Below are 27,575 nucleotides of genomic sequence, written 5' to 3' on the forward strand. Positions count from 1 at the left end.
TTGAACTCTGAGATCAAGGTGTTCACCCTTTCCTTACCAACTTCTATCAACATACCAAGTGAATGAGGTAACTTCGAAGCTGATGACAAATAATAATAGACATAGTATTGATTAAAATTGATAAATAAGTAAATTTATCTCGGCATTACTACCACTTCGTCACAAAAAATGTTTACTTTGAAGAACTGGGATTGGTACTGAAACAAGGCAATAATGTGTGCCTTCCTCTTATTGGCTGACGGAGATAGAATGACGAGGTTCAAAACCCAATGGTAGGACGCCACACTCTGGTTAGTTTAGAGGCCCCGCTTATCGTAGCCTCACCAACGCTTTCTCTTTCCTATCGAAGCCTACGTTTGGTCTTTACGGAGCCCCCTTCTGCCTTTATCTCATCGATAGAGGCGACCCGTATCTCATTTGCACGGCGTTTTCCACCGTTAAGACGTTCTCCATCACTGAAATGTTGAGATTATTGGTTTTGGCTTTTTTCGCCGGGTGTACCCAGGCCAGCGACGTGCTAGAATTCACAGATGACGATTTCGAAAGCAGGATCGGAAACCATGATATGATTCTTGTAGAGTTTTTCGCCCCTTGGTAAGTCATGTGTATATAATGCTTTGTATATAATATTTTGAGTAGACTACTATGTAAAAAGCGTTTCGTGCAATTAATGTAAAATTAGCTGTTGGGTGCTTCAAACAGGCTCTTACGTTGCTTATCATTCTGAATTGAAAAGTCGGAAATGGCTAAATTAAGCTTATTGCCATTCATGGATTAAGTTTCGTTGTCGATTCGGTTTTGCTGAAACGAAATATTTTCTTTTTGGGAGGTCTATCTTTCGTTTGAACCGACACTCCTACCACTATCTTAGCCACTTAGAGGCTAACGCCATGGCAAAACCAGCTACTCGGTTTTATATTACATTATACGTGCAAGGCAAAGGAATGACATAATCATTCAGCCCAATTGCACGTAGTTCGGATATTGTGCGAGACCATTTTTAATCCACCAGGTCAGCTGTAAAAGGTTACTTTCGAAATGCCCACGACGTGACAATGCTAAGGAAGTTAGTGTGGTTCGGCCCTACACTGTTGTAACGTCCTGATTGGCCTGGGAAGTTTTGGTGGCTACCTCTGATTGGCCCCTGCTACACTGTTCTATAGTTGCTTATGGCAAACATGAACACGCTCGAACGCCTTACTATATTAACACATTTTATTAACTAACGTATTATGCTTACCCTTCCACCTCAATATTTTCATTTTAGTTTCGGCTCACTAACTTGATTTTATCAGATGTGGGCGTGCTTTTCTGATCGATGACAACTAACATGATTACTGACACCTAAATCAATTATCTTGGTATCGTATTCAACACATGCTAAAGATTTCCTCTGAGGCATTGATCGTGTACAACAAATAATCCTATGCTTTCTCTTTCACTTAGGTGTGGCCATTGTAAACGACTAGCACCTGAGTTTGAAGTAGCAGCCACTCGCCTTAAGGGCATTGTCGCATTGGCCAAGGTATTGCATCACTTAATGGACTTTGAAACTCACTTTCTATTGCATTGATGGACAAACTGTGCCAATGTTGTCATGTGATTGTCATTATTTTAAACTATATTCAAGGTTGACTGCACATCCAGCAACACTGTCTGTACCAAGTATGGAGTCAGTGGGTACCCGACTCTGAAGATCTTCAGGGATGGGGAGGACGCTGGTGGCTATGATGGTCCCAGAACCGCAGGTGACTTTCTGTCTGATTACTCAAAAGTAGTAGGATGTATTTTTAAAAATAGTTGACAAATCCTCTGTCTAAGAACCAGTAGTTACCGTATCCGAATAATAATGATTAATGTAGCCCTATTTAACGTCATGCTTTACCTGAGAGCCCTGATGTGTACCATTTAACTTGTTCTTATAACCCATGTTGTGGGTTGTTATCCAGGGGCCTCACTAATTCTTGTTCTTCTCCCTCTGATTGGCTCCTTCTAGACGGCATCGTTAGCCACCTGAAGAAACAGGCGGGTCCGGCTTCTGTGGAAATCCAGACTCAGGCAGACTTTGACAAGCTGGTGTCAGGCAAAGACGCCATTGTTGTAGGTGAGTAGCTGGAGGTGGCTTTTTCCCCATCTTCCACTGCAACACTCCATTCATTTGTGTACATTTGTAAACATTTGAAATGTCAGTTTTCTTATTTATGCACCACACTTGCAATGCTGAAATGGTATGGTAAGGGTGTGGCTCAACAGTAACTGTAGAAGTTAAACCAAACTTTGACACATTTCTGGCATTTTATTCTCATGAACTAAAACTTTCGTAAATTGTTAAAATTGCATTTCTGGGGCACTATTCCCAATCCGTTAGTCCATCAATGTTTCCAATGTGTGCAAAAATGCATGATCACCTACTTTCCAAACATGGATACTGCTATACTCAAGAGATGAGGTAGACAGGTGGAGATGGTTGGCAACCCTTATTTAATATCTCCTCTTCTTTCCAGGGTTTTTCGCTGACGGTGGAAGTGCAGCCCAGACAGAGTTCCTCAAGGCAGCCAGTGCACTGAGGGAGTCGTACCGCTTCGCCCACACCAACTCTGAGGAAGTCTTGCAGCAACAAGGCGTCCAGGCAGAGTATGTTGCACTTCTCTTGCAGTTCATTATTGATTTAGTGTCGTTTTTTTTAAACCAAGTAAGAGAATTTCAGAGACCGTTGCATGACTTGGGCCTGTTGGAGGGGAGCATTCAGTGTTTGGCAGAGGACTGCAGAATAACATTTGAGGCGTGACTCTGTTTGCTTCACAGTGGAGTGATCCTCTTCCGGCCCCCGGTGCTCAAAAACAAGTTTGAGGAGAGTACCGTGGTGTACAGCGAGGATACGTTCACCAGCAGCAAGATCAAGAAGTTCATCCAGGACAACATGTGAGTGTGGGCGTCTTATCTATGTATGCATTTCTTTTTTTTACCAAATGCTGAGCGGGCCTGTTTTATTTTATATTATATCCATTGATTCCGGCTCTACTCAACAATATGTGACTCCTAGAATCCTAATCATCCCCTGGCTTTCAGGCAGAAAGAGTTATCCAGCACAGAGGCTGCGGAAATATTCAAATTACAATGTTGGCCTCAGTTAAACATTGCCCTGATTTTGTGTGTAAATCAATATCTTTAAAGAACATTATGTAAAACTACTCAGTTGATGGACAGATTTTAGTGAAACCAACTGCCTGTTATGGTTTCCTTCTTCTGCAGCTTTGGAATGTGCCCATACATGACAGAAGACAACAAGGATCAGCTGAAGGGGAAGGATCTGTTGGTGGCCTACTACGATGTGGACTACGAGAAGAACCCCAAGGGTTCCAACTACTGGAGGAACAGGTTGGCACCAAGTCTAGCTTAAAGTTGTCTGCTTTTTACACACTTATATTATTCCTTATGTGTGTTAGAATAGCAATGTGCTATTTTAGTCTTTAAATGATCAGTTCACACTTGTGCTGTAGTGGACTAAGTGTGCTTGGTTATAAGAAAAAAAACTTGACATGTACAATTAAAGTTAATTGGTGAATATTACCATCACTTTTTCTTTTTCATCCAATCCAATTAAGATATTTGTTAAATGGATTTATAGAAAATGACATGTAGCAAGTCCATTTTCTTTCTTATCCATGTTAATTTGCTGGATGCTTGTTCAATTACCAAAATTGTCTATACTATAGTGTATGTACATACATGCTAAAACCTTAGCAGAAGACTTAATCCAACCTGACCATAGAGCCATGTCCCAGTTTGGGTCTGAAGCTTCTAATCGGTGTGCCCAACCTTTGTGTACTTCAGGGTTATGAAGGTGGCCAAGAGCTTCCTGGATCAGGGAAAGTCGCTGAACTTTGCGGTGGCCAGCAAGAACGTCTTCAGCCAGGACATCGCTGAGATGGGTCAGGACGCCAGCACCGGGGACTTGCCCGTCATCAGCATCCGCACCGGCAAGGGAGACAAATACGTCATGAGCGAGGAGTTCACGTAGGTTCCACTGTCTGGAGATGAATCAGACATATTACCACTTGTGCTGAACTGCTTAATCTAGTTTGTCAACGTGAATCCATAATTGGGACTTCTGACGTTTGTACAATATTTTATTTCATTATTTCATTTCATGGACAAATGCCACGGAAAGGATAATTTACTCCTATTGACAATGTAGGCTGACTAATATGGAAATGGTTTCTTAGATTAACTTTAGACTGATTGTGTTTTTGTTCTGACTTTGACACAACCGGTTCTTAAAGGTTTTTCCATGAAGCAGATTTCCAGAGCAGATTATTTGAATGATGCCATTTGCTTTCTCTCAGCCGTGACGGAAAGGCCCTCGAGCGCTTCCTGCAAGACTACTTTGATGGCAATCTGAAGCGCTACCTCAAGTCAGAGCCAATCCCAGAGAACAACGATGGCCCAGTGAAGGTGAGCAAATTGTCATCTTCTATTATGAAGGAAAAAAAAGTTTTGTTACATTGCAATTTTCTTGCTCTTCTTCCCAACGTGCAGCTTCCAAACTGTTCTTATATTTAGTCGGGGGAATTATCAAATAGAGCATATTTTTCCTTCCCATCAACTTTCTAGTCCATAGAGTAGTCCATACTAAGAACTTCAGACTGCTTTTTAAGAGCTCTATTTTTTTCTTATCAGTCTCCATTGACCACCACCACCTTTTCCCTGACGCCCTCTAGGTTCTTGTAGCCGAGAACTTTGACGCCATTGTCAATGACGAGACCAAGGATGTTCTGATTGAGTTCTACGCTCCATGGTGCGGCCACTGCAAGAGCCTGGAGCCCAAGTACAAGGAACTGGGAGAAAAGGTGAGGCGTGGTTGCGTGCGTGTATGTGTTGCGTGCGTGTTTTGACTCAATACTGATATTGGCATATCAAATCGAAAATGTCAATGTTTCGGCGTGTGTCTTCTTCCGACATGCTGTACAATGAAGGCGCTTCATTGTATAGCGAGTCTCATCCCAGCCGAGCCACGGTGCGCCCCGTTGCGTAGCATAAAGGACCACACACCTCGGAATATTATTCTGTGTAAATTTCTAATATAATGAGTCCCAATGGATGGTGTAGTGATGGGTGCCATGGTTATGAGTGGTGTTGAAAGAGTGCGGCACTGGTGGGAGTTAATTTGTTAACAGATCCACTGGAGTACCAATTAAGACCCATGGCTTTGAACGTATCGGCATAAAACAAAATACTGTTCAAGAGAAGGTGAAGAATTAACAAATCTCTAATCTGGTTGACGGTTCTCCAGGAAAGAAAACTGAGTCTTACCTAATTAACAACCTGTTATTATTGCTAGGCCTAGGTAGAGCTCTTTAACATATTATCCATGTACCCTTGCAACCAACTGTTATAAAAACGCCATAACTGTTTTGTTTTTACATGTTTAAGAATTTGTATGTGTGCATGACCAATGGTTTCCCTCTTCCGCAATGACAGCTGGCCAATGATCCCAATGTGGTCATCGCCAAGATGGACGCCACAGCCAATGACGTTCCCTCTCAGTATGACGTCAGAGGGTGAGTGTAGCTCCAGCCTCAGCCAGGATTTAATGTATTGATGGATATTTAATTATTCATCCCTCTCTCCCTCTTGGACTCATTATTTTTTATATCCTTTACATGTCAACAGATTCCCCACATTATTCTTTGTGCCAGCCGGAGAGAAACAGAACCCAAGGAAATATGAGGTTTGTAAATGTTTTTTTGTAAACATTTTGTGTGTGTGTGTGTGTGTGTGTGTCTGTCTGTGTTTTAACTGATGGTTTCAATCTGTGCTCTGGCTCCAGGGAGGACGAGAGGTGAGCGATTTCCTGGCCTACCTGAAGAAGGAGGCCACCAACCCCCTAGTGGCAGCAGAGGAGCCCAAGAAGAAGAAGAAGAGCACTGAGCTATAAACCTCCTTCAGAATGGAACCCCCACCACCCCCTCCCCAGAACCCTGTGGTCCGTTGTGAGGAGCCAAGGAAGTCCTTAAGGAAGAACTTAATTATATTCCAGTTTTGTAGTGAACTACAGAATGCTCTAAAAGCCAAGTCAGAATGCCTCGCCAAACTTCCCTTTTTTTTGGGGGTCTTGGGATGCTCTTGGAAATACTGTGGTAGGTTGAGAAGAATGTGTGGCCAGGGCCTGCCTGTTCCAAAGTCAAACAACACAATTAGTTTTAAACAGACAGTTGGCAACAAATTAGAGATTTTATGTTTGGTTTTCCCCCCCTGGTCTGTCTACTACACCTCTGACTGCTGCACTTTGGTTAAACGCCATTCCACTCATCTATCTCTTTTTAGCTTTTTGTTGTCATCTTCTTGACAAGGGGTATTGGTTATGGTGATTTGATGTTTATTTTGTACTTCGTCTTTGTTTTTGTACATTGGAAGGATCATGGAAATAAAAGGCCCACAAAACTCGAAAGAATGTTGAAATTTGGTGTTTATACTAAATCCTCCTTTTTTAAGATGGGTTTCTGTATCTCATATCAGGTCTTGGCCAGATTATTAGATCAATCTGACTTTAACAGGCTTTATTTGTATAGCACCTTTCAATATAATTGGCAGCTTAAAGCATATTTCAGAAATACTATAATGGTACAACTAAAATGTGAATAATGATTCAATGGCACAATACAAATAAAACCACCTCCTTGAAGGGTAAATTGGAAATAAATGTGTACTTGGTATGGTTGGTGAGGCAAAGGGTACACAGTGTCTGCTGTATGCATTTTGAAGGGACTCCTAAAGAGTGCATGCAGAGGATTTCACGCGGTCATCAAAAGGAAAGGTGCTACCACCTGAAAATGTGCATACAGCACCACCTACTGTACTGGAGTTTATGGCTGGTCACATTATAGTCCTCAAGAGATTTCCCTTCCAACAAGTATCGAAGCCTTAACATCCCTGCACCATGTAATGCCTGCATATGCTCCACCATGCCTCAATGAAGTTTCATTCCAACCTGTTCACTTCTCCATACTACTATCTTCCATGTCCTAGCTATGCCATAGAACATGAGAATCTGGTGTTTTCATAACCTCACGTCTGTAGAGATGGTGTTACTTTACCAGATCGTCTGTTTGTTTGAATTTTTGCAAACTGGGGTTTGCTCAAATTCCGGGGTTCATAAAAAGTACGTACCATTACATTTCTTGGCTAAATTCAGATTATCTGGATCTACATACTGGCGAAGTATCGAATCAGATTGTCATTCATGTCATATAAATTCATATCTGCATGGGTGGATCTACTTGATTACATTCTTTGTTATCTGGGATTATAATTGTCTAAATTCCTAAACATTAAGTTCAGTAAAAATGATTGATGGTTGAAGCCCTGATATCATTCCCTTTAACCATAATGCCTTTTTTTCCACACAACTTCAAAAGGCAATTTGCTCCAGAACAAAATCTTTCAAATGTATTCATGGAGAACACCTGGAGAGGTAAAGGCGTTGATTGTACTCTAGTGCTGTTATATTGGTTTCAGAAATGTGCTGAATTGTTGTTAAGTAGTATGATTGATTTATATTTACCGGTAAATAAAATCAATATGTGCAATGTTACTCCGGTACGAAAGGTGGCAGCAAAAGCAGTCTATATTTCACATCCTACACTTCAAGCAGGCGAAGCAAATAGACTGTACGGTCCTGCTCTTCGCTGTTTACACGTGTTCCGAGAACGGTATGACCCTTTACTTCTAAATTACACCTGGTAGTAAACATGTAGGCGACGTTTCGTTTGTATTTATAGATATGACCAAATATGTTATATGATGCTCGTTGAATAGTTTTCACAAGCTTCGTTCACGTAGCTTTTCTGTTCGATGTGTCAAGAGCTAGCTTACACCATACCATGGAGCAATCGCCACGGATACAATTCTAAAACCTTATTTTTCTTACATTAATTGTCTAAACGGTGATAGCAGAGTGTCATCACTTGTCTGGTTGAACAGCACTACGGGTAAAGGTTTGGGTTGCTACCTCCTCGGCCTCCTAGCTCGTAGCTCGTAAAGGCCTCGTGAGCAGCCCGAGCCCCCCGCTCGGTGGGTCCACGGGTCCGGACCCTACGTCGCTGTCAGCCGCTCTCAGCTGCCACCGGCGGTTTCAGTCTTTGTCACAGAGTCAGCGTTAACTCTATTTTCGGCCTCTACACTTAACATCACGCCGTAGCTCAATTTAGGTTCATGCTCCTGTAATGTAAAAAGAACAGTGTCCTAGCGCTACAGAACTCCGTTACTTGAGTTTGTACGTTAAATCTTGTTGATTCCGATGGAGATACATTTTGTGTTGCCAGACATTGACATTTGCACTGCATGTCTTTCCCTGGAACATTTAGTGGAAATCCTTTGTGAAATTTAAGTTTAGTTAACACATTTTTCACAATCGTAATTATTATATAAATCAACCTACCTTAGCAATACTATTGTTCCCTTATCACGCGGAGGTTCGAGCAATGCAATATTACATGCACGGTCCATGTAATGTTAAAAAATAGTAGGTAATTTAAATGTTTTGACCCTGAAGTGTACATTTATTCAATGCACCCAAGATTATACCGAAGCTATACCAGAGCTGCTCTCCAAATGTGAGTAGGTAAAGCTCATGCATGTCCCGGACATTTGAGTAAAATCAGGTGCTAAATAAGGGTTGGCTATTCAAACTGTTTGTACAAAGGGATTGAAGACTTATGTGTACAAGCTAAACTTGTTTTCTGCCAACTCTTAACTATTATTTATTTTTTAGCTGCTATGTACCTGTATAAAAGGCAAGAAAACACTGTTATTGTGACTAAAGCAAAGTTTGTTTTTCATTGTACCTTTTTTTTTTTAAATAAAAATGTCTATCTTTGTTGTTGTCTGCAGATATGACTCCATTACCAGTTGCACCGACTGATCAATGGATGCATCGTCAAATCGGAGTGAAACCCTTCACACATCTTCTCCCAATAACTATAGAGATTTATGCCGGAAAACCATGATGCTTGGAGTGGCCGAGACCGCCAAACCAAATCGCAAACGCCAGTGGAAAAGCAAATCCGCCAGCTTGAAGAGGAAGAGAACAGAATTTCAGTCAGAAAGCCTCGAAATTAACACTATGGTCAAAAAAAGCCCCGCCTGTTTACCGAGCGCCCTAAGCTCGGGCGCTACAAGGACTGACGCGTCAGAGAGTGGGCAGGAGTTCCGTGGTTCCCAGGCCTCCACCTCATCTGTTCACCACAAAGTAGCCCAGCGCCCGGGGGTGCCCCCGGCGCTCGGTGAGCGATGGGAGTCCGACAGCGGCTTCTCGTCCGAGGCCAGCCCCCCGGTGAGCGGACGTAGCTCCCCGTCGCTCTGCCCGTGCCCGGCGCTGCTGGTGTCCCTGGACTGCGAGATGGTCGGCACGGGGCCCAGAGGGAGGTGCAGTGAGTTGGCCCGCTGCAGCATCCTGGACTACAGCGGCAACGTGCTCTACGACAAATACATCAGCCCCTGTCAGCCCGTCACCGACTACCGGACACGCTGGAGCGGCATCCAGAGGCACCACCTCCTGAACGCCGTGCCCTTTGCCGAGGCCCGAGAAGAGGTGAGGGCGTCCGTCTGTATGCCTGTCTGGGTCTCTGTCTGGCTCTCTGATGTTCCTATTCCGAGCCGTCATGCATTGATTGCCGTCTTTTAATCTTTGAAAAATGATTATGTCCAATGCGTCCCAGAAAGTTCTTCGTCTTGACTTTGGGCCTCATGAAAGAGAGGATGTTAGCACCATGTCTGCCACATTCACTGCAGTATTCTGCAGGAATTGTAGATTTATCATTATTAATCAATAATGATAAAGCCCAATATTGTAATATGCTAACATGACATGAATTTACAGAAGTATACATTTTGTGTTTGCCTCGTCTCTCTAGATTCTATGCATGCTCGAGGGCAAGGTGATCGTGGGACACTCCATCTACAACGACTTCAAGGCCTTGGACATGTGCCATCCATGTCACATGGTCCGTGATGTGGGCAGCAGTCGCCACGTCAGGAAGCTGGCGGGCTTCCCCCACAACCGCTGCCTCTCACTGAAGATCCTGGCCAGCAAGCTTCTGGACCGGAGCATCCAGGTCAGTTGGCTAACAGACCAAAACAAATCATGTGCTCATGGAATTTCGGCCTTACTTTAATGGGATACTGGGCGTCTCAGATAAGTCATGGTCTGGTTTGTTTTGTGGTTTTCGGGCATGGTTTTTGGTTGAGATTATGCTTTAAGCTGACGTTTTTAAAAACCCAGGGTAGTCTCACTAGCATACAATACTCACTTTAATAGTAGTGCAGTACAAGAAAACCAATAGTAACAAGGAAAGCTGCCCCCTTTTTTTAAAAGCAAAAAAATTAAAAAGAAACCAAACTAATATAAAACAAACCTCCCACCTTCAAAAATAACCTGTAAGGCAGAGGAGATCCACCAGACGTGCCGGAACTTAACAGATTCTGCGTTTAAAAATGCAACTGATTTGCTGGGGGCACATTTCTCATGCTAGTTGAATGGGCCAAACATGTTGTTGCCTCAACGGTGACAACATCCAACTCTAACGCTAGCACAAGGTTAGTGAAGCCCGCAGGGAAAACAAGGACAAACACAGCCTCTCTTTTCGCCATTGAGTTGTCATTGTGTCGTCGCTGTGTATTTAATGAGTATCCCAGTTTAGAAAAAGTGTGGCTGTGATGACTCAAAACTACCCCACAAGGGATGCTCCTTTTCCCCCTCTGTTGTACCTTGTTCCCAGCCACCCTCAACTGTTCGCGTGTGCGCTCATGTCATGTTTCTTTGCCCGGTTCCGTTACGCTCCTATAAGACGGCCAGAGAATAAGACGGCCCAGAGAATAAGAGAGTTTACATGTTCTTGACATGCTGCAAAGAGCCGCCCTCTGCTTTGACCCACAGTTTATTCAGGCCACTGTTTATCGGAAGGTTCTGTTCACTCGCAACAAATTCCCAGCCGGATCTTGGCTTGACTTTAAAGGGCTATGGCTATGTCTTTGCTTCACCAGAGTGGGAGGAAAGGCCACTGCTCGGTAGAAGATGCCCTGGCAGCTCTGCATATCTACAAGCTGGTGGAGAATGAGATGGAGAGTGAGCTGTGGAGCAAAACGAGTAAGAGAGAGGAGTTGCCACAGCCAGGACCAGTCTCCATTGACCACTACATGCAAGACCAGTACTGGCCAGAACACCTGACGGACGACAGCCAATGAGGAATAGCTCTAGTGACTAAGGTCTCGTGGGATCCTGCTGTAAGTTATGGATTTTACTCATCTAGCTGGGGAGTAGAGAAAGATTTAACAGTAAATCTGATACATTTGGAGACGACAACATTTCCCCGATATCATGTTGTTTAATCTAAGTGCAGTATCTAAGAGCAGATGCAACACACACATATTCCGACAAGTATTTCAAAGGGACCCTATTATACCACCAGGTGTGAGTGATTATTTATTACAAGCCCTTTGAAAATCTGCCCTTCTCTGTGCCTTGGTGACATCCCAAGTGGGTGTCCACCTAGATGTAGGCTGGACTTTAGCAAATCCTGCTTATCTATCCATCATTCATCCATCATCCATCTATGGATCATAGGTGGACACTCCCACTTGAGATGTCACTAAGGCACAGGACATAGCCGAATTTGAAACAGCTTGTAATGGCTAATCACGCTCACACCTGGTGGTATAATAGGTGTCCTTTAAGTATAGCTGTGGATTAGCAACATGCACATACCCAAAGGGTATGATGGGTATTACAAATCCAAATACTGGTCTGTGAAACAAAATGTTCTTTCTCTTGTCATAAGACATGACATGAACGGAGAAATGTTATAAAATATAATCTTAATACAATGTGTAGTTTTTAACTCGGTTGTAAGATCTGTGAAACATGTGTTCAGTAACAACACATTTTTTGCTGTTTTCTGGTGGATATTTTCAAATGACTAACTCAAAATGTTTTTGTGTGGGAAATGTTCTTAAAGTTGACTCTTATAGTTGGATTTTTGCAAAATGCAAAACCTCCCAATACCTCCTCTTGCTCCTCCAATTGTACAGATGGAAAGGTTTAATTTATATAACTTGTATATTCTGCTTGGAGGTCGAAACATGGTTTTCAGGTGTTTTTATCTTTGAAGACGGTATTCTGTTGTGTTCAACACATGGCGCATGTTGTTTTATCATGTTCCCATCCAACACGGACACAATAAAATAAAGTCGTAAAGCACCTCAGTACATTGTCTGTCATTTACATATATATTTTATTGTACGTTTTGGCAAGATCCTACACCCTAAACAAACTTATTTTTGGTTCAAGCATTTAACAGCACAATTTCAAATGTACAAAAATTCAATGAAACCAAGTTAACATTTCTTGAATAAGGCTACAACATTATACTCCAGCCTTTTTTGTTTGTAGTACTGCCTATTCAGCTGTGGGTTTTACAACCGAGCCCAGTCCCTCAAAAGAGGTTGGCTGTAGTGTAAAGCATTGCTTTATGATCTTCTCCAGTCATGGTCTTTGGCTTCACTCTGCACTTTGTGGCCTGAAAACTGTCAATTAAATTGATTCGATGGGTCTAAAGAAGCATGAAACCAGCGTAACATCACTGAAAATACAAAATCCTTCATTGCTCTTGGCCCTGCAATATTCTCATGAATAGTGTCAGAATCAGGGAAAGGTTCAGCAGATAATCCAGTAAGTAGTGTGGTTTGAGGCTCATGGCCTGATATGTGAAAGCACCTGATGGCAGGTCATTATATATTTAAGTGCGGGTTCATTGGAATATAATTGTGTTGATCATATTTCACTCCCTATTCTAGTAGTGTCATAGCTAGTAGTCGATTTTCGATGAATTGGGGAATACTTTTGATTGATGGAATACTTTTAAATTGAGTATTCCATAAGCAGCCTGTGTATCTAGGGATCCTCTGAGTAAACGCTACAGGGACAACTCATCGATACAGGGCATATCTTAGATTGTAGTTGCATTTTAGTATTTGGTTATTCGTTCCTAGCCCTCAATGTTTTACATTTAAATAGGTTGGCTTATCTTCTATACCATAAGCACACAGCAACGTACGTAATAAACCATGGCTCAGGCCATGGTGAACACAGTGCCTGGTATTGTCCATCCAATCCAGCTAAATTAGCTCCCTGGACCTTTCTGCTTAGCAGCTCAGTATCGGTTTATAAGATTGGGAGTGCTTTTTTTTTTCCCCACTAGCTCTTTTACATTGCATCAGGAGGTAAAACTTGCCTTGCCGGTGACAGAGTCTCGAGGGAGGGAAAGTAAATAGCAATACTTGTTTTAATTCAGTGCTGCCTCCTGTTCAGAGGTATGGGTGGATGGGATGCAAGGAGTTCACCACATGAATAGAAAACTCAATTTAAATATTATTCAACACCAAAATAGGTTTCCGCAACAATTCAATGTAGTTAAAAATAATTTAATTAATTAATTAAAAATAATTGTGATGCAGAAAGAAAATTTATTAATGTTGTTACATAAAAATGTCTCCATCTTCCTAATCTTTACATTCTCCTAGTCTTGATAACAGTTCTCATATATCATTTGATCTTTCTTTGAACAGGTTTTGCTCTTTATGATTATCATTACTAATGTAAATTATACATGTTTAACAATAATACATTGCAGAATATAAGAGCGTAAGTATGTGATCAGCTGTTTCTCCACAAGGCCTCCTAAAATGTGAGCTTTGTGAATTAAAACACATGCTCTGCCTGGATTTAGTCTCAATCCTGTTAACAATGCTGCCGTAAGAGGGAGTGAACGGTTCTTCACAATGGCTTCTTTTACCTCAAACTGGTTTCTAGTACTTCCCCCATCCCCTGTGATGTACTATGTTTCTTCACGATAGAACCGCCCCCTTATCACCAAGTGTCTGACATTACATCACTCAGTGTTCTTTATTGCATCACAGCAGCCTTACTATTGGCCGAGCTCGGGCATTTTCCCGCCCCCCCTGCGTTGTTTTATTATGATTAACTGAAAACTCAATAGTTGTTTGTAATCTGGTGTGACGCCACTAATCCCAACGGTACAAATGGTGTGAGGCCGCTCCATCGCTCCACACCGAGCGCTGTGACTCCCCAGCAGCACCTCCACCCACAGGTAAGGACCACTCCACCCATCTGAACCCTTGGCTTTAACTTATTTACAACTTGTAATTTATTGTCTTGTTAAACTGCATAGAATATTTAGGAAAGCGCTACATCAAAGAAAGTTGTTATTTCATTGATGTAAATATAAATGTAAATAGTCTTTGAATGTCTAGTAGAGTGCTTTGTAAATAAAATGTATTATTACTATTATTAGATAAGGGATAACCGGGTGTGTTAACCGGGTGTTAATTTGCTAATTTATTAGTGTTCATTTTATTATGCACTCATTAGTAAGTGTGTTTTTGGAAAACGTTGACTACTACATCCATCTGGGAATTAGGTGTGCACCTGAGTGTGACTGTGATATGTTTTCATAATGTAGTGGTTCAAAACACACTCTAGTATAGTAGGAAGTGAAAAGTTGTGACGCGTAACCAACAGGTAATTTCAATGATTTAGTCTACTCTATGCTACTGTACTATGATGCTGTATTTTAATTTAACCTCTCCTGACCTACACCTACAATCCAATATAACTTAAAGAAGCATCTACTTGTTCTGTGTTATTAAAAAGGATGTGACGACAACAATAATGGTTAGTCTTTAGAATGTAAAACTCTTTAGACGATAAATGGGAAAATGTTGATTTATGAAAATCACACTTTAAAATCACTCAACAAATCATCTGGTGAATGAGAAATGACTAAATATAGCACAGGGATCAGAAGTATGGCAGAGGATGAAGAGAGATTATTCTCGTACAATAGGGGAAGTGTTTCTCTCCATGCAAGCCTGATTTAATGTGCATCACCAAATCCCTCTTTGTTTGCTCCAGAGCGTAGAAAAGCTGATTTCAAGTTCCAGAAGACATGGCTGTCGTTGTAAGTACATTCCTTCCTACCTTAACGACTCACTGTGATTCCATAACGTGTTTTGGAAGGTTGAAATTAAGGTTAAGCTTGAAATTAAGGTTAACCATTTCCATGTGTTTTTCCTGCCATGTACACACATGGTCTATAACCATGTGTGTACATGGTTATAGACCGTGTCTATAATGTAAATGCAGTCCATAAGTCTAATGTAAACCCATTACACAATCAATCTAGGCACATTTGGGTAGAGTTGGTATTTAAGAGAAAGTAGGGTTGATGGTTGAACTATTGGTTAAGACCAAATTCCATTAGTGTTTGCACTGAGATGTTGAGTGCTAGCTTTGAATGCTAATCTTGCCCTCAGCAGGTTTAGTTGTGGTCTTTCTGATGTCTTTACAAGCTTTACTCCATCATGTGAGAGCGATTACGATGGTGAAACAGAGTCCTATTGATAAGAAGGCTGTGTACGGCATTTTGCCTCACATGGATTTATTTTGGAATGTCAGAATCTAGTTTATATTTACTGTGCTTCAAGATTTAGGACGAGAACTCTGACATCTAAATCTAGTATAATTAGTATCACTATTCATCATCTCAGAGCCCACTATCTATATAACTTTGTCTAATGTTTATAAAATATAGTCTATGCCGAGAAGTCTTCCCCATGTATGAAATTATGTTCATTATAGCAAAACAAATGACATGTCTGAAACTGCTCTTTAAGTGGTGGCATCTGGTTAAGACGGGTCATGTTGGGGTTTCAGAGCGGAACCTTCCGGATGGTGTCGGAGGAGGAGCAGGCTCTCAGGGCCAAGCTGGAGCACCTCTCTGTGAAGGACCACGGGCCGGTGTTTGGCCCCTGTGCTAAACTACCCGACCACACCGTTCAGAAGGTGGGGTGGCCCAACACACGCATCAATAAATCAATCAATAAATAAATAAATCAATCAATTAAAATACTTACTAAAGCTCAAGGGGCCATTCAAGGCAGGTGGTTTCCAAAGCATAAGAACAGGAGAGGATATACATTATCAATCATACACAATACATACAGAAACATCAGGTTAGAAAATCTGACCCGGCTAGACTGACATTATGGTATCAAAAATAGTACAGAAATATTCAATTTAGTATATGTGACAAAACGAGAATGACGACACATTCTCGAGCTCACCCCTCTAACTTCACCAGCTTTATTTACAGCTAGCTGTACAGTCACAACAATGTGTTGGTAATTGCCAATGCAATGTCAGCCCCTGTGCATCACGATGCTGAAGTCTTCTTCGTTATGAACCCTCAGGCCAAGGATGAGCTGAATGAGACAGAGGAGAAGCGGGTGGCCGCGGTGAAGGAGCTGCGGGGGATCATGAAGGAGAAGGCGGAGGGGGGTGATGACCTGGTCAAGGCCGTGCTGGAGGCATTCGGGGAGAAGCCCGATGGACTGCTGGTGCGCTTCATCCGCGCCAGGAAGTACGACGTCAACCGGGCCTATGAGCTCATGAAGGGTACGTTCCTTAGCAATAAAGAAACCACCATATTTTCTTTCTTTTGGACCATTTTGAATGTCAGAGCTCCGATCTTTTATTTCTCATAAAGAAAATTTTAAGTAATTAAGTAATATTGTGATTTCACAATATTATCTGATTCCTAACATGGATGCCGTTGACTTGTTCCATTGACTTGCCGGGTTCACTTGTCGGGTTCACTCACAGCTACTAAAGTATCTACTTACAGTCTGTGTAGTTCCTTGAAAGTATCTACTTTCAACCTGACAAATACCAGGGAAACGCTCCAGTAATGGCTTCAAATTACAAATGATGTTACGTTTTGTCTCCAGCTGTATTTAGTGTGTTTCTGTGTGTCTTGCCCCAGGGTACGTGCGTTTTAGGAGGGATTACCCGGAGCTGTTTGAGAACCTGACCCCAGAAGCTGTCCGCAGCACCATAGAAGCTGGATACCCGGGCATCCTGCCCAGCAGAGACAAGTACGGCCGCGTGGTGCTGCTGTTCAACATCGAGAACTGGGACTACGAGGAGATCACTTTTGATGAGGTAACGTGTGGTAGGATCCACGCTGGGCCACAAACATCTCGGATGGTTCCCACTCTATCCTCTAACTTGTCCTTATCCTCCAATGCCAAACCATACCGCCACCCTCTTCCAGATGGAATAGGATGGTTTCTATCATGTGTGGATGTTCTGAAGTTCCATAAAAGTTAAAACCTGCGATTTTTGGTACTTCAAATGATCAAATGTTCGAGGTTGCTCATCGGGTAGAGCGTGTACCATATAGGCTCAGTCCTGAACCATGCGACCAGGCTTCGAATCCTGCCTGTGGTCATTTGCTGCATATCCTCCCCTGTATCTCCCATACCTTCCTCTCTATTTCACTCTATAATAAAGCACAAAATTGCAAAAATATATCTTAAAAAAAATGATTATGTTCTAGAATAACAAGCTACAAGTTATTGTTATGATAATGAGGAAAAAGCACCAAGATAGCGGCTTGGAAAATGCGTGAACTTTCATCTTACTGTGTGTGTGTGTGTGTGTGTGTGTGTGTGTGTGTGTGTGTGTGTGTGTGTGTGTGTGTGTGTGTGTGTGTGTGTGTGTGTGTGTGTGTGTGTGTGTGTGTGTGTGTGTGTATAGATCCTGCGTGCCTACTGCGTGATCCTGGAGAAGCTGTTGGAGAACGAGGAGACGCAGATCAACGGCCTCTGCATCATCGAGAACTTCAAGGGCTTCACCGTGCAGCAGGCCTCGGGGATCAAGCCCACGGAGCTGAAGAAGATGGTGGACATGCTGCAGGTGAGGAGCTCCCCACGGTGGGACTCACTGTTAAACCAGAGTTAATGACGGAAGAAAACACATTGACGTAGAATGAGATGGCAAACTGTTGATGGAAGCTTTTTTTTATAATTTGCTTCTTTTCCAAAAAACGAATAGTTTAAACTGTGGATATTATTTATCCTCAAAGAGGAAAAATAGCACATTTAAACACAGAACATAGAGAAAGTATACAAGACGAAACAAAGACAACTTTTTTTGGTCAAGTATGCTCACACATACAAGGAATTTGGTCTCTGCATTTATCCCATCTGTGAATTAGTGAAACACACAGAGCACACAGTGAACACACAGTGAGGTGAAGCACACACTAACCCGGAGCAGTGAGCCACTACAGTTACAGCACTCGGGGAGCAGTGAGGGGTTAGGTGCCTTGCTCAAGGGCACTTCAGCCGTGGATGTGGGCATGGGAGAGCAGTGCTCAACCACTTCCCCCGCCCACATTTTTCCTACTGGGTCGGGGATCGAACCGGCAACCCTTCGGTCTAAAGGCTGAAGCCCTAACCAGTAGGCCACAGCTGCCCCAAACCACAAACAATAAGCCACTGAATACAATAGACCAGGCTTATCAATATCTGGGGAATGCAGGCTGGTACGGACGTTCTTCCTCAAAGTCTCCCCAGGAAAACGATCCTGATACCCAAGAAATCCTCCTCCGTTCCGTTCACTGAATCATCATCTGCTGTCGTCTGCCTCTACCAAAAACCCCTGTTTGCTCCCCACCAGGACTCCTTCCCGGCCCGTTTCAAAGCGGTCCACTTCATCCACCAGCCCTGGTACTTCACCACCACCTACAACGTGGTCAAGCCCCTCATGAAGGGCAAGCTGCTGGAGAGGGTAAGTAGTGCTGACCTTTCTGCAGTCCCTGAATACCACTCTTCCCACATGTTTAAGAGTTGAGTCCAGACCAATCAATTACAAAACATTGCATAATGCACTACAGTTATGTCGGGTTCAAGCTAACCCAAAAAGTAAATGTTTAATAGTACGCTGTTGATTTAAAGAGTTTAGTCATTTGAATAAATGGTAGCATTGTTATTTGATTCTACCCAAAAGTGTGCAATATGCAAACTAGCTTCTAACAAAACTGTTAGATCGACGGAAAGCACACACTCTTTCCAAAGAAGGTACTTTTGATTGGCTACTGACAAACAAATGATACTATTAGTAAGTAGCCAGGCCAGACTACAGCACAAATGTTTTTATGTTTTTCAAATGAAGCCTCACCACTGAACAGTTATAACAAGCAGTTCCTCTCACCTAGGTCTTTGTCCACGGAGATGAGCTGGACACCTACTACAAAGAATTTGAGGAGGACATCCTTCCTTCAGATTTTGACGGGAAAGCTTCCAAATACAATGGAAAAGAAACAGCTGCCAAACTGTTTGACTAGAAATCCCTTCCTCCACATGTCTACAAATCTGGGAGCTATTCTAGGATCAAACCCTGTAACTCAACATCTCTAGCTGTGTGGTTGTATAACAAGAATGGGCAAGATGTTTGTATCCAACGTATTATTACTAATGAGTTAAATATGATTCTTTGACAAAAAAATGCAGATACACTACTTTACTTAGTATATTATTTGCTATATGCAGTTCTTCAGACAATTAGTAACGTATACAAATAACAAATATAAATGAAATGGGTCAGATAAATTCTTGCCCATCTGATACACTTCACCCACACAGCTTGTTCAGTAAACTGGCTGGCCCAAGCTTCCAAGAGAAGACTAAAATAATGAATTTAAATAAAGTTGACCTGATGCACCTGTGAACCGGTGCACAGATTTTCACCATTATGTGAAAGAATAATAAACTGTATATAAATGTTACATAAATGTCCTTTTTTTTGAATATACAAGTAAATCTGAATATGAGGTGTTATGTATATATGTGGTATGCACGGATCGGTAAAGTAACCATGAAATCAACAGATGTACATAAAATGTATTTTATTAAGCAAAAGGTCCTTCAAACTGAACGGATTACCCACAGCTATATATGTGTGACACATATGTCTGAAGCACAAGTCACACAAATAGACTGAGAATATACTGGCATGTAATAACTCATCTCAATAACGTTGCAGTTAAGCCATGGGGAGGTAGTACAGTGCAGATAAAGGCTTCTTATCAAAAGCCTACATTTTGAAACTATAGATTGCCCGTCTCACACATTATACAATAGCTCCACATGAGTTTGTAGTTAGCTCATGAAAACGATACTTTTTGCATTTTGCAAGCAGGCTAGAGCGAAAGAGGTAGATCAAAATAAAAGCAATAGAGGCGTTGTCTCCATTTGAGGGTGTGTAAGAATGCTTTGGAGAGGGCAAGTGTGTTTCTTAGTGTTTGCATGTATATATACCGGTGGCGGTACGCATACAATGGAAGGCGTGTATTTAGTTCTTCCAGCCCACATCACCGGGCGAGGACGTGTCTGGGCCCTTTGCTGGTGTCACTGTGCACTGCGGAGCCGGTGTCCATCGTGGGGGGTCTGGGGTGGCTGCCGTCCCCACTGGCACATGGTGTTGGTGTAGCTGACAATCAGCTTGTCTATCCAGGTGAGGGGCTGGGGAAACAGCATGGCCCCCTCGAAGAAGCCCAGGTGGCCCCCGTGCTGGGTCAGCACAAACAGCACGTTAGCTTTTTTGTCTGGAGGAGAGAACCAAGATGGGGGGGAAGGAAAATTGGCTTTGTGTTGTACATTCTCACCTACGTGACACATATCTGTGGTCTGGTCACATAGCTCGAACTTTATCATTCATTTGACACACATGGATGCAAAAGGCCAGGTTACTTAGAAAGGCATTTCGAACTGCATTCATACAATGTTGAAAAGGCTAAAAGGGCGTTTGACTTAAGTTAAATTAATAAAATGTGTTTTTTCTCACCTTTGGTACACCAATGTCATTTTATTATGTGTGCTGTAATGATTTCAAGACATGGATAATAATGGTCAAGGTGTGCACCTTAGGGAGTCACGTCTTTGGATTCTTCAAAGATTTGTGATTCCCTGTATACTTTCCATTTCTGTCAGTCTACAATGTCACACACAAAAAAATTTAGGCTTCTGATAATATTTGCATCATATTGATATATTAAATGCTTTATCAATATGATGCAAATCAATTATTGCTAAGTGAACACTGAAGTGAAATGACAACAAACAAGCGGGAAATGGAAACCACATCTTAGTTTACACCACATTGTTCCAATGCATTCAGCTAAGTGGGGTCAGTGTGTCTAAAGTAGGTCAGTGGAAAGAGCGATTGCTTTGTGTGTAGCATTTAAATCTCACACGGCAGTAATGTTCTCAACATATGGTTGTGATGAAACATTGCTAAAGCCCTTTTCCATCATGAATCCAAATCGCCCCTGAAATCGTCCGTTTAGAGCTCACTGATTTACTCACAGGGGGGGGGGGGGGGGGGGGGGGGGGTGGTCGGTGCTGTTAAACTACACTCCCCACATGCTGCACTTATAAATAATGTCACAGCACAGAGCGATCATGTGGCAATGAAAAATTCAACAAGACTGTCTAGGGAGAGGCACCCTTGAAGAGGGCTCAGAGAAGACTGTACTGTAAGCTGGTGTTGAAGCGACAGCCTGGTAACTTCATTCATCCATTTGTGGTAAACACTTCCCCTGCTCGTACCTGGATCACTAACAAACAGTTTGCACTAACGCTGCTGGGGTCAACAAGGTACTTGCAAACCGACAGAGTAAGTTTACCCTTACGGCTGCACTTGGAATGTGGAATGTGGGACCGTGTTCCATGGTGCCGGACTGTTCATGGCATGGAATAGGGAGGCTATATTATTCGCAAGGTGCACTATACATTGCTTGACTGACTGTTTACATATTTTTGGTTGCCAATTTTCATGTCCAAAATAGACGTTTCCTTTTTGACAGGAAGTGTGAATACGACAGGAAGCAATACGATTTGAGCTCCTGTTTGTGTCGTGCTGCAAATATGAGGCGCAATTCCCACTCTGTAGGCTTTGGGCTTAATGACGCAGGGTGGATGAGTGTGATGGACCTGCGAGTGTGCGTGGGATGGCCAGCAGTGATGGGTGAACCAAGGGGTCGTCTACGGCGTTGACCAGGAGGAGAGGGACTGAGATCTGGGGGGACAAAGAGAAGACACATGTTGGTCAAATGGAAAATTAGATAGGTGGCAGGCAGAATGCTGGAATTGAAGCCATGTTTTTGAATAAGATCCTTTATAGTAGCGGTGGGGATGGTGGAAGTAAAGGCTACAGTGTCATATGAATCATCACCATAAGATACACCATTTTGAAACTGCCATCAGAAAATTCGTGTTTTGATTCAGTCAAATGGTTGAGAAACATGAGCCTCAATTAACGCACAATTGAATCAAAACATAGCGGGGCAAACAGAAAAATGCAGTTTGCAGCTCTAAATACACACACACAATTACAGACAATTACATTTCCTAAAGAAAGTAGTCATACCCAATTTAATTATATGTTGCTATGTGATGGTTATGTTTACTCCTGACTTACATTGTGCATGTACTGAACACAGCTTTCCGTCTCATAGTACTCTTTCAATGAGTGGTAATCGTGGAATTTTCTGCAGGGAAACAAAATTGATACACAATTTCAAGTTCATGCACATTGGACATTGTGGCTAAAACGTAGCTGTGAATGGCCCATTCATGAATGTTGACCTCATAACGGTGTCATCAATTTGCATTAATGAGGTGGCTGCCCGCAGTCTGTTCAGATCGGCATCATCCAGTCTGCTGGACTTGGTGCCAAACAATGTGGCCCTGTGACACAGCATAGCATGTATTAGTATAGATTATGCAATTGTTTAATATGGAGCTGCATGTCATTCAATAACTTCAATTTTTGCGGGGAATAGCAAAAAGCTAACTTCAAAAAACATTGAAATGATAATGATGAATTGATCTGAATCTATGTTTTATATTAGTTAACAATATTATTATGTGTCTTATTTCTATATTTTAATGCTGAATGGACTTGGTGCCACCTGTGAGTTAGGATAATCTTCTTCATCTTGCTTGCTAGCAGGAAGTTATAGAGCCTCCTGCCCTGGTCCCACTGGAGGAAGGTCTCCTGGGCCCTAACACACACAAACAAACACACGTGTCGCACACAAACATTCCCAAATTGAAATCAAAGTCTAGTCTCTAGTAAGTGTATAACTAAAGCGCCATCATTATAGCCTCCTAAAACTTAGTTTAGTGCGCGTAGTTAGTTAGTCACATTCTCTGTAAACTGACCTTAGAACACTGTATCCCTGGCACACACTCACACAGCAGAGCACTCTCTCCTGGTTGGAGTGCCTCTCCCCTAGGAACTTGCACACAATGTTCCCCCCAAGGCTGAAGCCTACCATGGCCATGAGTGTCTGGGGGAACACCCGCTTGATGTGGCTCACCATGGCTGCAAACTCCCAGGTACAACCTGTAGGGAAATGGTGACCCACTGCACTTAAAACACCAATTCACTCGTATTGGTTTTAGGTACATGTGGAGGATATCAAAAGCGGAGCTTGTTTGAACCTCTCTATTACTGGGGGCCATTTAAAGTAGTCGGTTAGGAAATCTTTAACCTAAAACCGGTTACAACAAAAACAGCTGCTATCGATGGTCAGGCAAAGAGTTCACTCGATCTCAGTAGGTTGAATCTGCGTTCATGACAGGCCTCAAAGACATCGCACCCTGGAAATGTGGTTGATCAGGGAATTCTCAAGCAAGCATTGCTATTTCAGTGGCCACAGGGTTGAATCTTAGTATCAGCCACTTCTGTTCATTTATACTACATACCTATGGAAAAAGTGGATTTGAGAGACTAGTCGAAGCCATCTAGCGTTCGCCTGACTTATTTTGACTTAAGTTGTTTTAAATTGGTGATAAAAAAAAGCAAAGGTGTATTATAGAAGTATATTAATACATTTATTATCGAAAGCACCAAGTAGCCAGTGTCAAGTGATGAGATAGATTGATAAATTGTATTGAGTAATTTAGTCTGTAAAACTAGGTCCTAGCTTTGGTCATAGTTTACAAGTAAGATAGCGTTTATGATATGATGTCTTCTCTAGTGCTGTTGGTCCGTTCTGGGTTACCATAGAAACATGGCAGTGCAACATAGTGGGCTCCGTGGAAGGGAGCCCGCTCCCTATGTAGATATATATGGCTCATTCTAACTAGCTACTATTCTTATTTTATGGGATTATACTCTGAGTAAAACACTTGTAGTAAAACATGAATATTATATCCGATTTCTGACCATTCTGCTAGATGCCAAGATGTCATTTTGTTGTTTTGTTCACACTGCACCTTTAAGATACTATCCTACGGAAGAAAAACTGGTTATGCTCACAACACAAGTTGCCATGGTGACTGAACATAGAGTAGTCTTATCTTGGTTCCTCAAAATTACATGTTTGGATTGCCCTGAATTCATATCCGGTTAACCTGGAAATTCAGCTTCTTGAAACAGGGCCCTGTGTTTGTTTGTGTGTGTTTGTATATATGTATTTGTGTATAAGTAGGTCTGTGTGTGTCTGCATTCCTCATGTCGCAGCATGTTGCCGAACATTGAAAAGAGTTTAGTGGACATGAGGATATGCGAGTTGTGAGTGAGATAAGAGAATTACCTTTGTACGTATGTGTATCTGTTGATTATTTTTTCCAGAATTACATGGAATTGATAACGATAACTCAATCCCCAGTAGGCGTGAAAGTCTAATATGTCTCCAGATCTTGGCAAATAATTAAAACAATAATCAAACTTGCCGTAACTTAACTTTAATTGAATAATAATAACGATGACCATGCCCCACAATTCTTCTCCAGAATGTCATTTTTTCAAACAAAAAGTCTATAACAAAAAGACAAACCATTGCATTGCACATTTCGACATTGACAAGGAGAAGTGAACAGTGGAGTGTTTCACCATAGGTGAACGTGCATGGGGAGGTGTGTGTGTGAAAGACGGAGGGGTGTTTTACCATAGGTGAACATGCGCGGGGAGGTGAGCTCTATGTCGGGCAGGGCTCCCAGATGGTTGAGGACCGCACACCTGTAGCCTTTCCTCTGGGAGTGGTCCACAAAGGTTCGAATGTATTGCTTCTCGCTATGGTTACCGATCCCAGGGCAGATAACCATGGTGATGTCATCTGTATGGGTAGCACATGCAACATGGTATTTCTCCCACACACACACACACACACACATACACACACACACACACCATGACCCACGGATGCATGCCAGCATGTGCAAGACTTCAGGGGGTCATTGTATATCAGTGCAGGCTTCTGGATATCTCTTAGTTAATTAGCTTCTGTGATGCGCTGCGCATGCCTTCCCGGACACACACACACACACACACACACACACACAAACATGCACGTCTCCCAGAGAAGCTCACATACACCTTCCAAGACAAACACACTCACACACACCTTCCAAGACAAACACACACATACACGCCCCTTACAAGACAAACACACACACACACACCTTCCCTACAAGACAGACACGCACACATACACACACTTACACACACGCACACCTTCCAAGACACATGTACACACTCCACTGTACACACTACACTGGCCTATAAACACTATACATGCAATTAGGCTCAGGCTGGCTTCACACACTGTTAAAACCAAGATGATCAGTTCTAAAGTTAACTATCCAAATAAATGGTTTATTTATATTGAAGTTTATTGGTATTAATTGAACAGCGCTAGCTCCAGTGTTTTTTTTTTAATCTAAACCCCAGCCAAGCAAATAAAGAAACAGACCAGAGTCTGTTGAACACAAAACCGTCCTCACACGGCTTGTTCAAGAAAGGGTATCTTACCTTGCGTACTGTGTTCTCCAAGCGCCTCAAAAATGTCAAAGGTCATGGTGGCCCCATCCTCCATAGGCAGGAAGTTGCGGACCCCGCACGGCTTGGGGGTGGCGACGCGACCCATCTTACCGTACAGGACTGTCTGGATGTGGCCGCTTTTACCCCAAAGCAATGGAGGGATGTATCTGGAAGGAATAGACCCAACCTCTCAGATAGACAGATGGACAGATGGCCAGGCAGGACATTCCAGTACCCCAAAGGCTTATTCAATCCACTGAAATGGCCCAGGGTGCTTCTCTAAATGTTTACTTGTCTCTTAAACACTGATGAGGCAATCTTATACTTGACTATGACAGGATGAGGTTGCATGCGCAAATGTAATTTGTGGTTTCAAAAACAGTGGCTTACATCCATCAATAGCAAAAACAAGCAAACTAGGCATCCTTTACTTTCTTAAAAGAAACCTTAAAATGAAGCCATCACATGACGAATGATGAGGCATTCCCGTCATGGCAACATCACTATGTAACTGATATGATGGACTCACTCCTGGGTCAGTATTTGGCAGGACTTGAACAGGAATCTATTCAGAGGCGTGTCCTGATAGGTGACATGGGGGGGAGCGGGGGAGCTCTTCAGGTGAAGACTCCGTACGATGACATAGAGGACGGTGGCCAGGGCGGCTAGCTTCACGCCGTCAAACACCGGCAACAGGGGCAGCTCCTCAAGGGAAGCCATGACCTCAACTCAGAGACCGCACCTGTACGGTGTTGACAAACAGGAGAAACCGCTGGGATTTTAGAAATGAGTTGTCTGGGTGGGTAAAGGCGAACTGAGCAGAGACCCCGCCCCCTAACTTGTTTTTCTTTTTACCTGCGTGTAAATGTTCTTTAAAAAAGTTGACATATTTATCATCGTACTTTTGCTCACCTTACTACTGCTTTGTCAACAAGCTAAAACATCCCCTCTACCAGGTTTGGTCACTATTTAGGCTGGAAAAGAAAGGAGGAAGAGAGAACAATCCAGATTGTACTTCTATTTGTTATCAGGCTTTCATTCCAAGTTATATATATACACACACACACACACACACACACACACACACACACACACACACACACACACACACACACACACACACACACAACAGTGTTATACACAATAGAACAGAATACGCTCGGATCTACCTGAATAGTACAGATTGTAAGGAAACCTACCTTCAGAAATGTAAACTGTCGAGATCTGGCCATTCCGCTGCTTTCCGTAGTCACGGATTTCCGTAAAGGGCGTATCAAACTAGACCTCCGGCATACCAAAATACTTACTTCTCATCTTATCCAAACAAGTCTCCCCGCGACACTGGGGACTATCGGCTACTCGGCGCGCACTACCGCTGGTTGACATCTGCAACAAGTGACAAGTCACGCGGAGCAGCAAACCAGTGTGACTTCCTGCTAGTCAAGTATGTGATGTAGTGAAGTGTAGAAGTGTGTAGGGTTGTGTAGTAAAGTGCAGAACTGGTGCGGCGTGTATAGAAGCCACTGCTCGAAGCGAAAATAACTGAACATCAACGCTCGCATTGTTCGCCGGGTATTGTCGAGGATGATGTTATTGGCTTTTTAAGTCCGTTTTTTTTCACCGGAACCCAAACTATTGGGACTGTTACATGTAGGCCTAAAACATATTTTTCTTATTTTATTTATTCATATTTAAATTGTGTTCTTACTTAAAGGGCCTACTATATTCGTCCAAACCGTATGATAGCTCTTCAGTGGCATAGCCGCGTATCTTTTGAGGACTCTTTTGACCACTGAGGGGCAATGTTCACCAACTATCTTTCTTT

General features: G+C 42.5%; 4 protein-coding genes across 5 annotated transcripts; 3 read left to right on the forward strand and 1 right to left on the reverse strand.

The window, feature by feature from the left end:
* The first annotated feature begins 309 nt into the window (after positions 1–309).
* Positions 310–6,703, forward strand: pdia3 (protein disulfide isomerase family A, member 3). Its single transcript, XM_084477396.1, has 13 exons — positions 310–594; positions 1,447–1,525; positions 1,631–1,748; positions 1,997–2,104; positions 2,505–2,634; positions 2,806–2,922; positions 3,253–3,378; positions 3,835–4,017; positions 4,347–4,455; positions 4,722–4,850; positions 5,482–5,561; positions 5,674–5,731; positions 5,831–6,703. The coding sequence occupies exons 1-13, from the start codon at positions 461–463 to the stop codon at positions 5,936–5,938; spliced, it is 1,479 nt and encodes a 492-aa protein (XP_084333522.1). The 5' UTR covers positions 310–460; the 3' UTR covers positions 5,939–6,703.
* A 941-nt stretch (positions 6,704–7,644) lies between these two features.
* Positions 7,645–12,340, forward strand: isg20 (interferon stimulated exonuclease gene). Its single transcript, XM_084477939.1, has 4 exons — positions 7,645–7,712; positions 8,893–9,592; positions 9,915–10,115; positions 11,044–12,340. The coding sequence occupies exons 2-4, from the start codon at positions 8,927–8,929 to the stop codon at positions 11,242–11,244; spliced, it is 1,068 nt and encodes a 355-aa protein (XP_084334065.1). The 5' UTR covers positions 7,645–7,712; positions 8,893–8,926; the 3' UTR covers positions 11,245–12,340.
* A 3,465-nt stretch (positions 12,341–15,805) lies between these two features.
* Positions 15,806–19,565, forward strand: rlbp1b (retinaldehyde binding protein 1b; the record flags this gene model as incomplete). Its single annotated transcript, XM_084477019.1, has 6 exons — positions 15,806–15,919; positions 16,327–16,531; positions 16,899–17,077; positions 17,675–17,833; positions 18,599–18,709; positions 19,137–19,565. The coding sequence occupies 6 exons, from the start codon at positions 15,806–15,808 to the stop codon at positions 19,263–19,265; spliced, it is 897 nt and encodes a 298-aa protein (XP_084333145.1). The 3' UTR covers positions 19,266–19,565.
* Positions 19,566–19,862: 297 nt separating this feature from the next.
* On the reverse strand, positions 19,863–27,098 carry LOC311357120 (monoacylglycerol lipase ABHD2-like). Of its 2 annotated transcripts, none has more exons than XM_084477005.1 (11): positions 26,950–27,098; positions 26,663–26,724; positions 26,280–26,492; positions 25,742–25,917; positions 24,879–25,046; positions 23,146–23,329; positions 22,893–22,985; positions 22,567–22,668; positions 22,400–22,469; positions 21,913–21,997; positions 19,863–20,525 (listed from the first exon to the last, which is right to left on the reverse strand). In XM_084477005.1, exons 3-11 carry the CDS (start codon positions 26,468–26,470, stop codon positions 20,329–20,331), a joined length of 1,266 nt encoding a protein of 421 aa, XP_084333131.1. In that variant the 5' UTR covers positions 26,471–26,492; positions 26,663–26,724; positions 26,950–27,098; the 3' UTR covers positions 19,863–20,328. The 2 variants fall into 2 exon arrangements, with proteins under 2 accessions (XP_084333131.1, XP_084333132.1); XM_084477006.1 differs by having other exon boundaries at positions 26,663–26,782.
* Positions 27,099–27,575: the final 477 nt, after the last annotated feature.

The sequence above is a fragment of the Micromesistius poutassou genome, assembly GCF_964030765.1.
Source record: "Micromesistius poutassou genome assembly, chromosome: 13".
NCBI classification, from domain to species: Eukaryota; Metazoa; Chordata; class Actinopteri; order Gadiformes; family Gadidae; genus Micromesistius; species Micromesistius poutassou.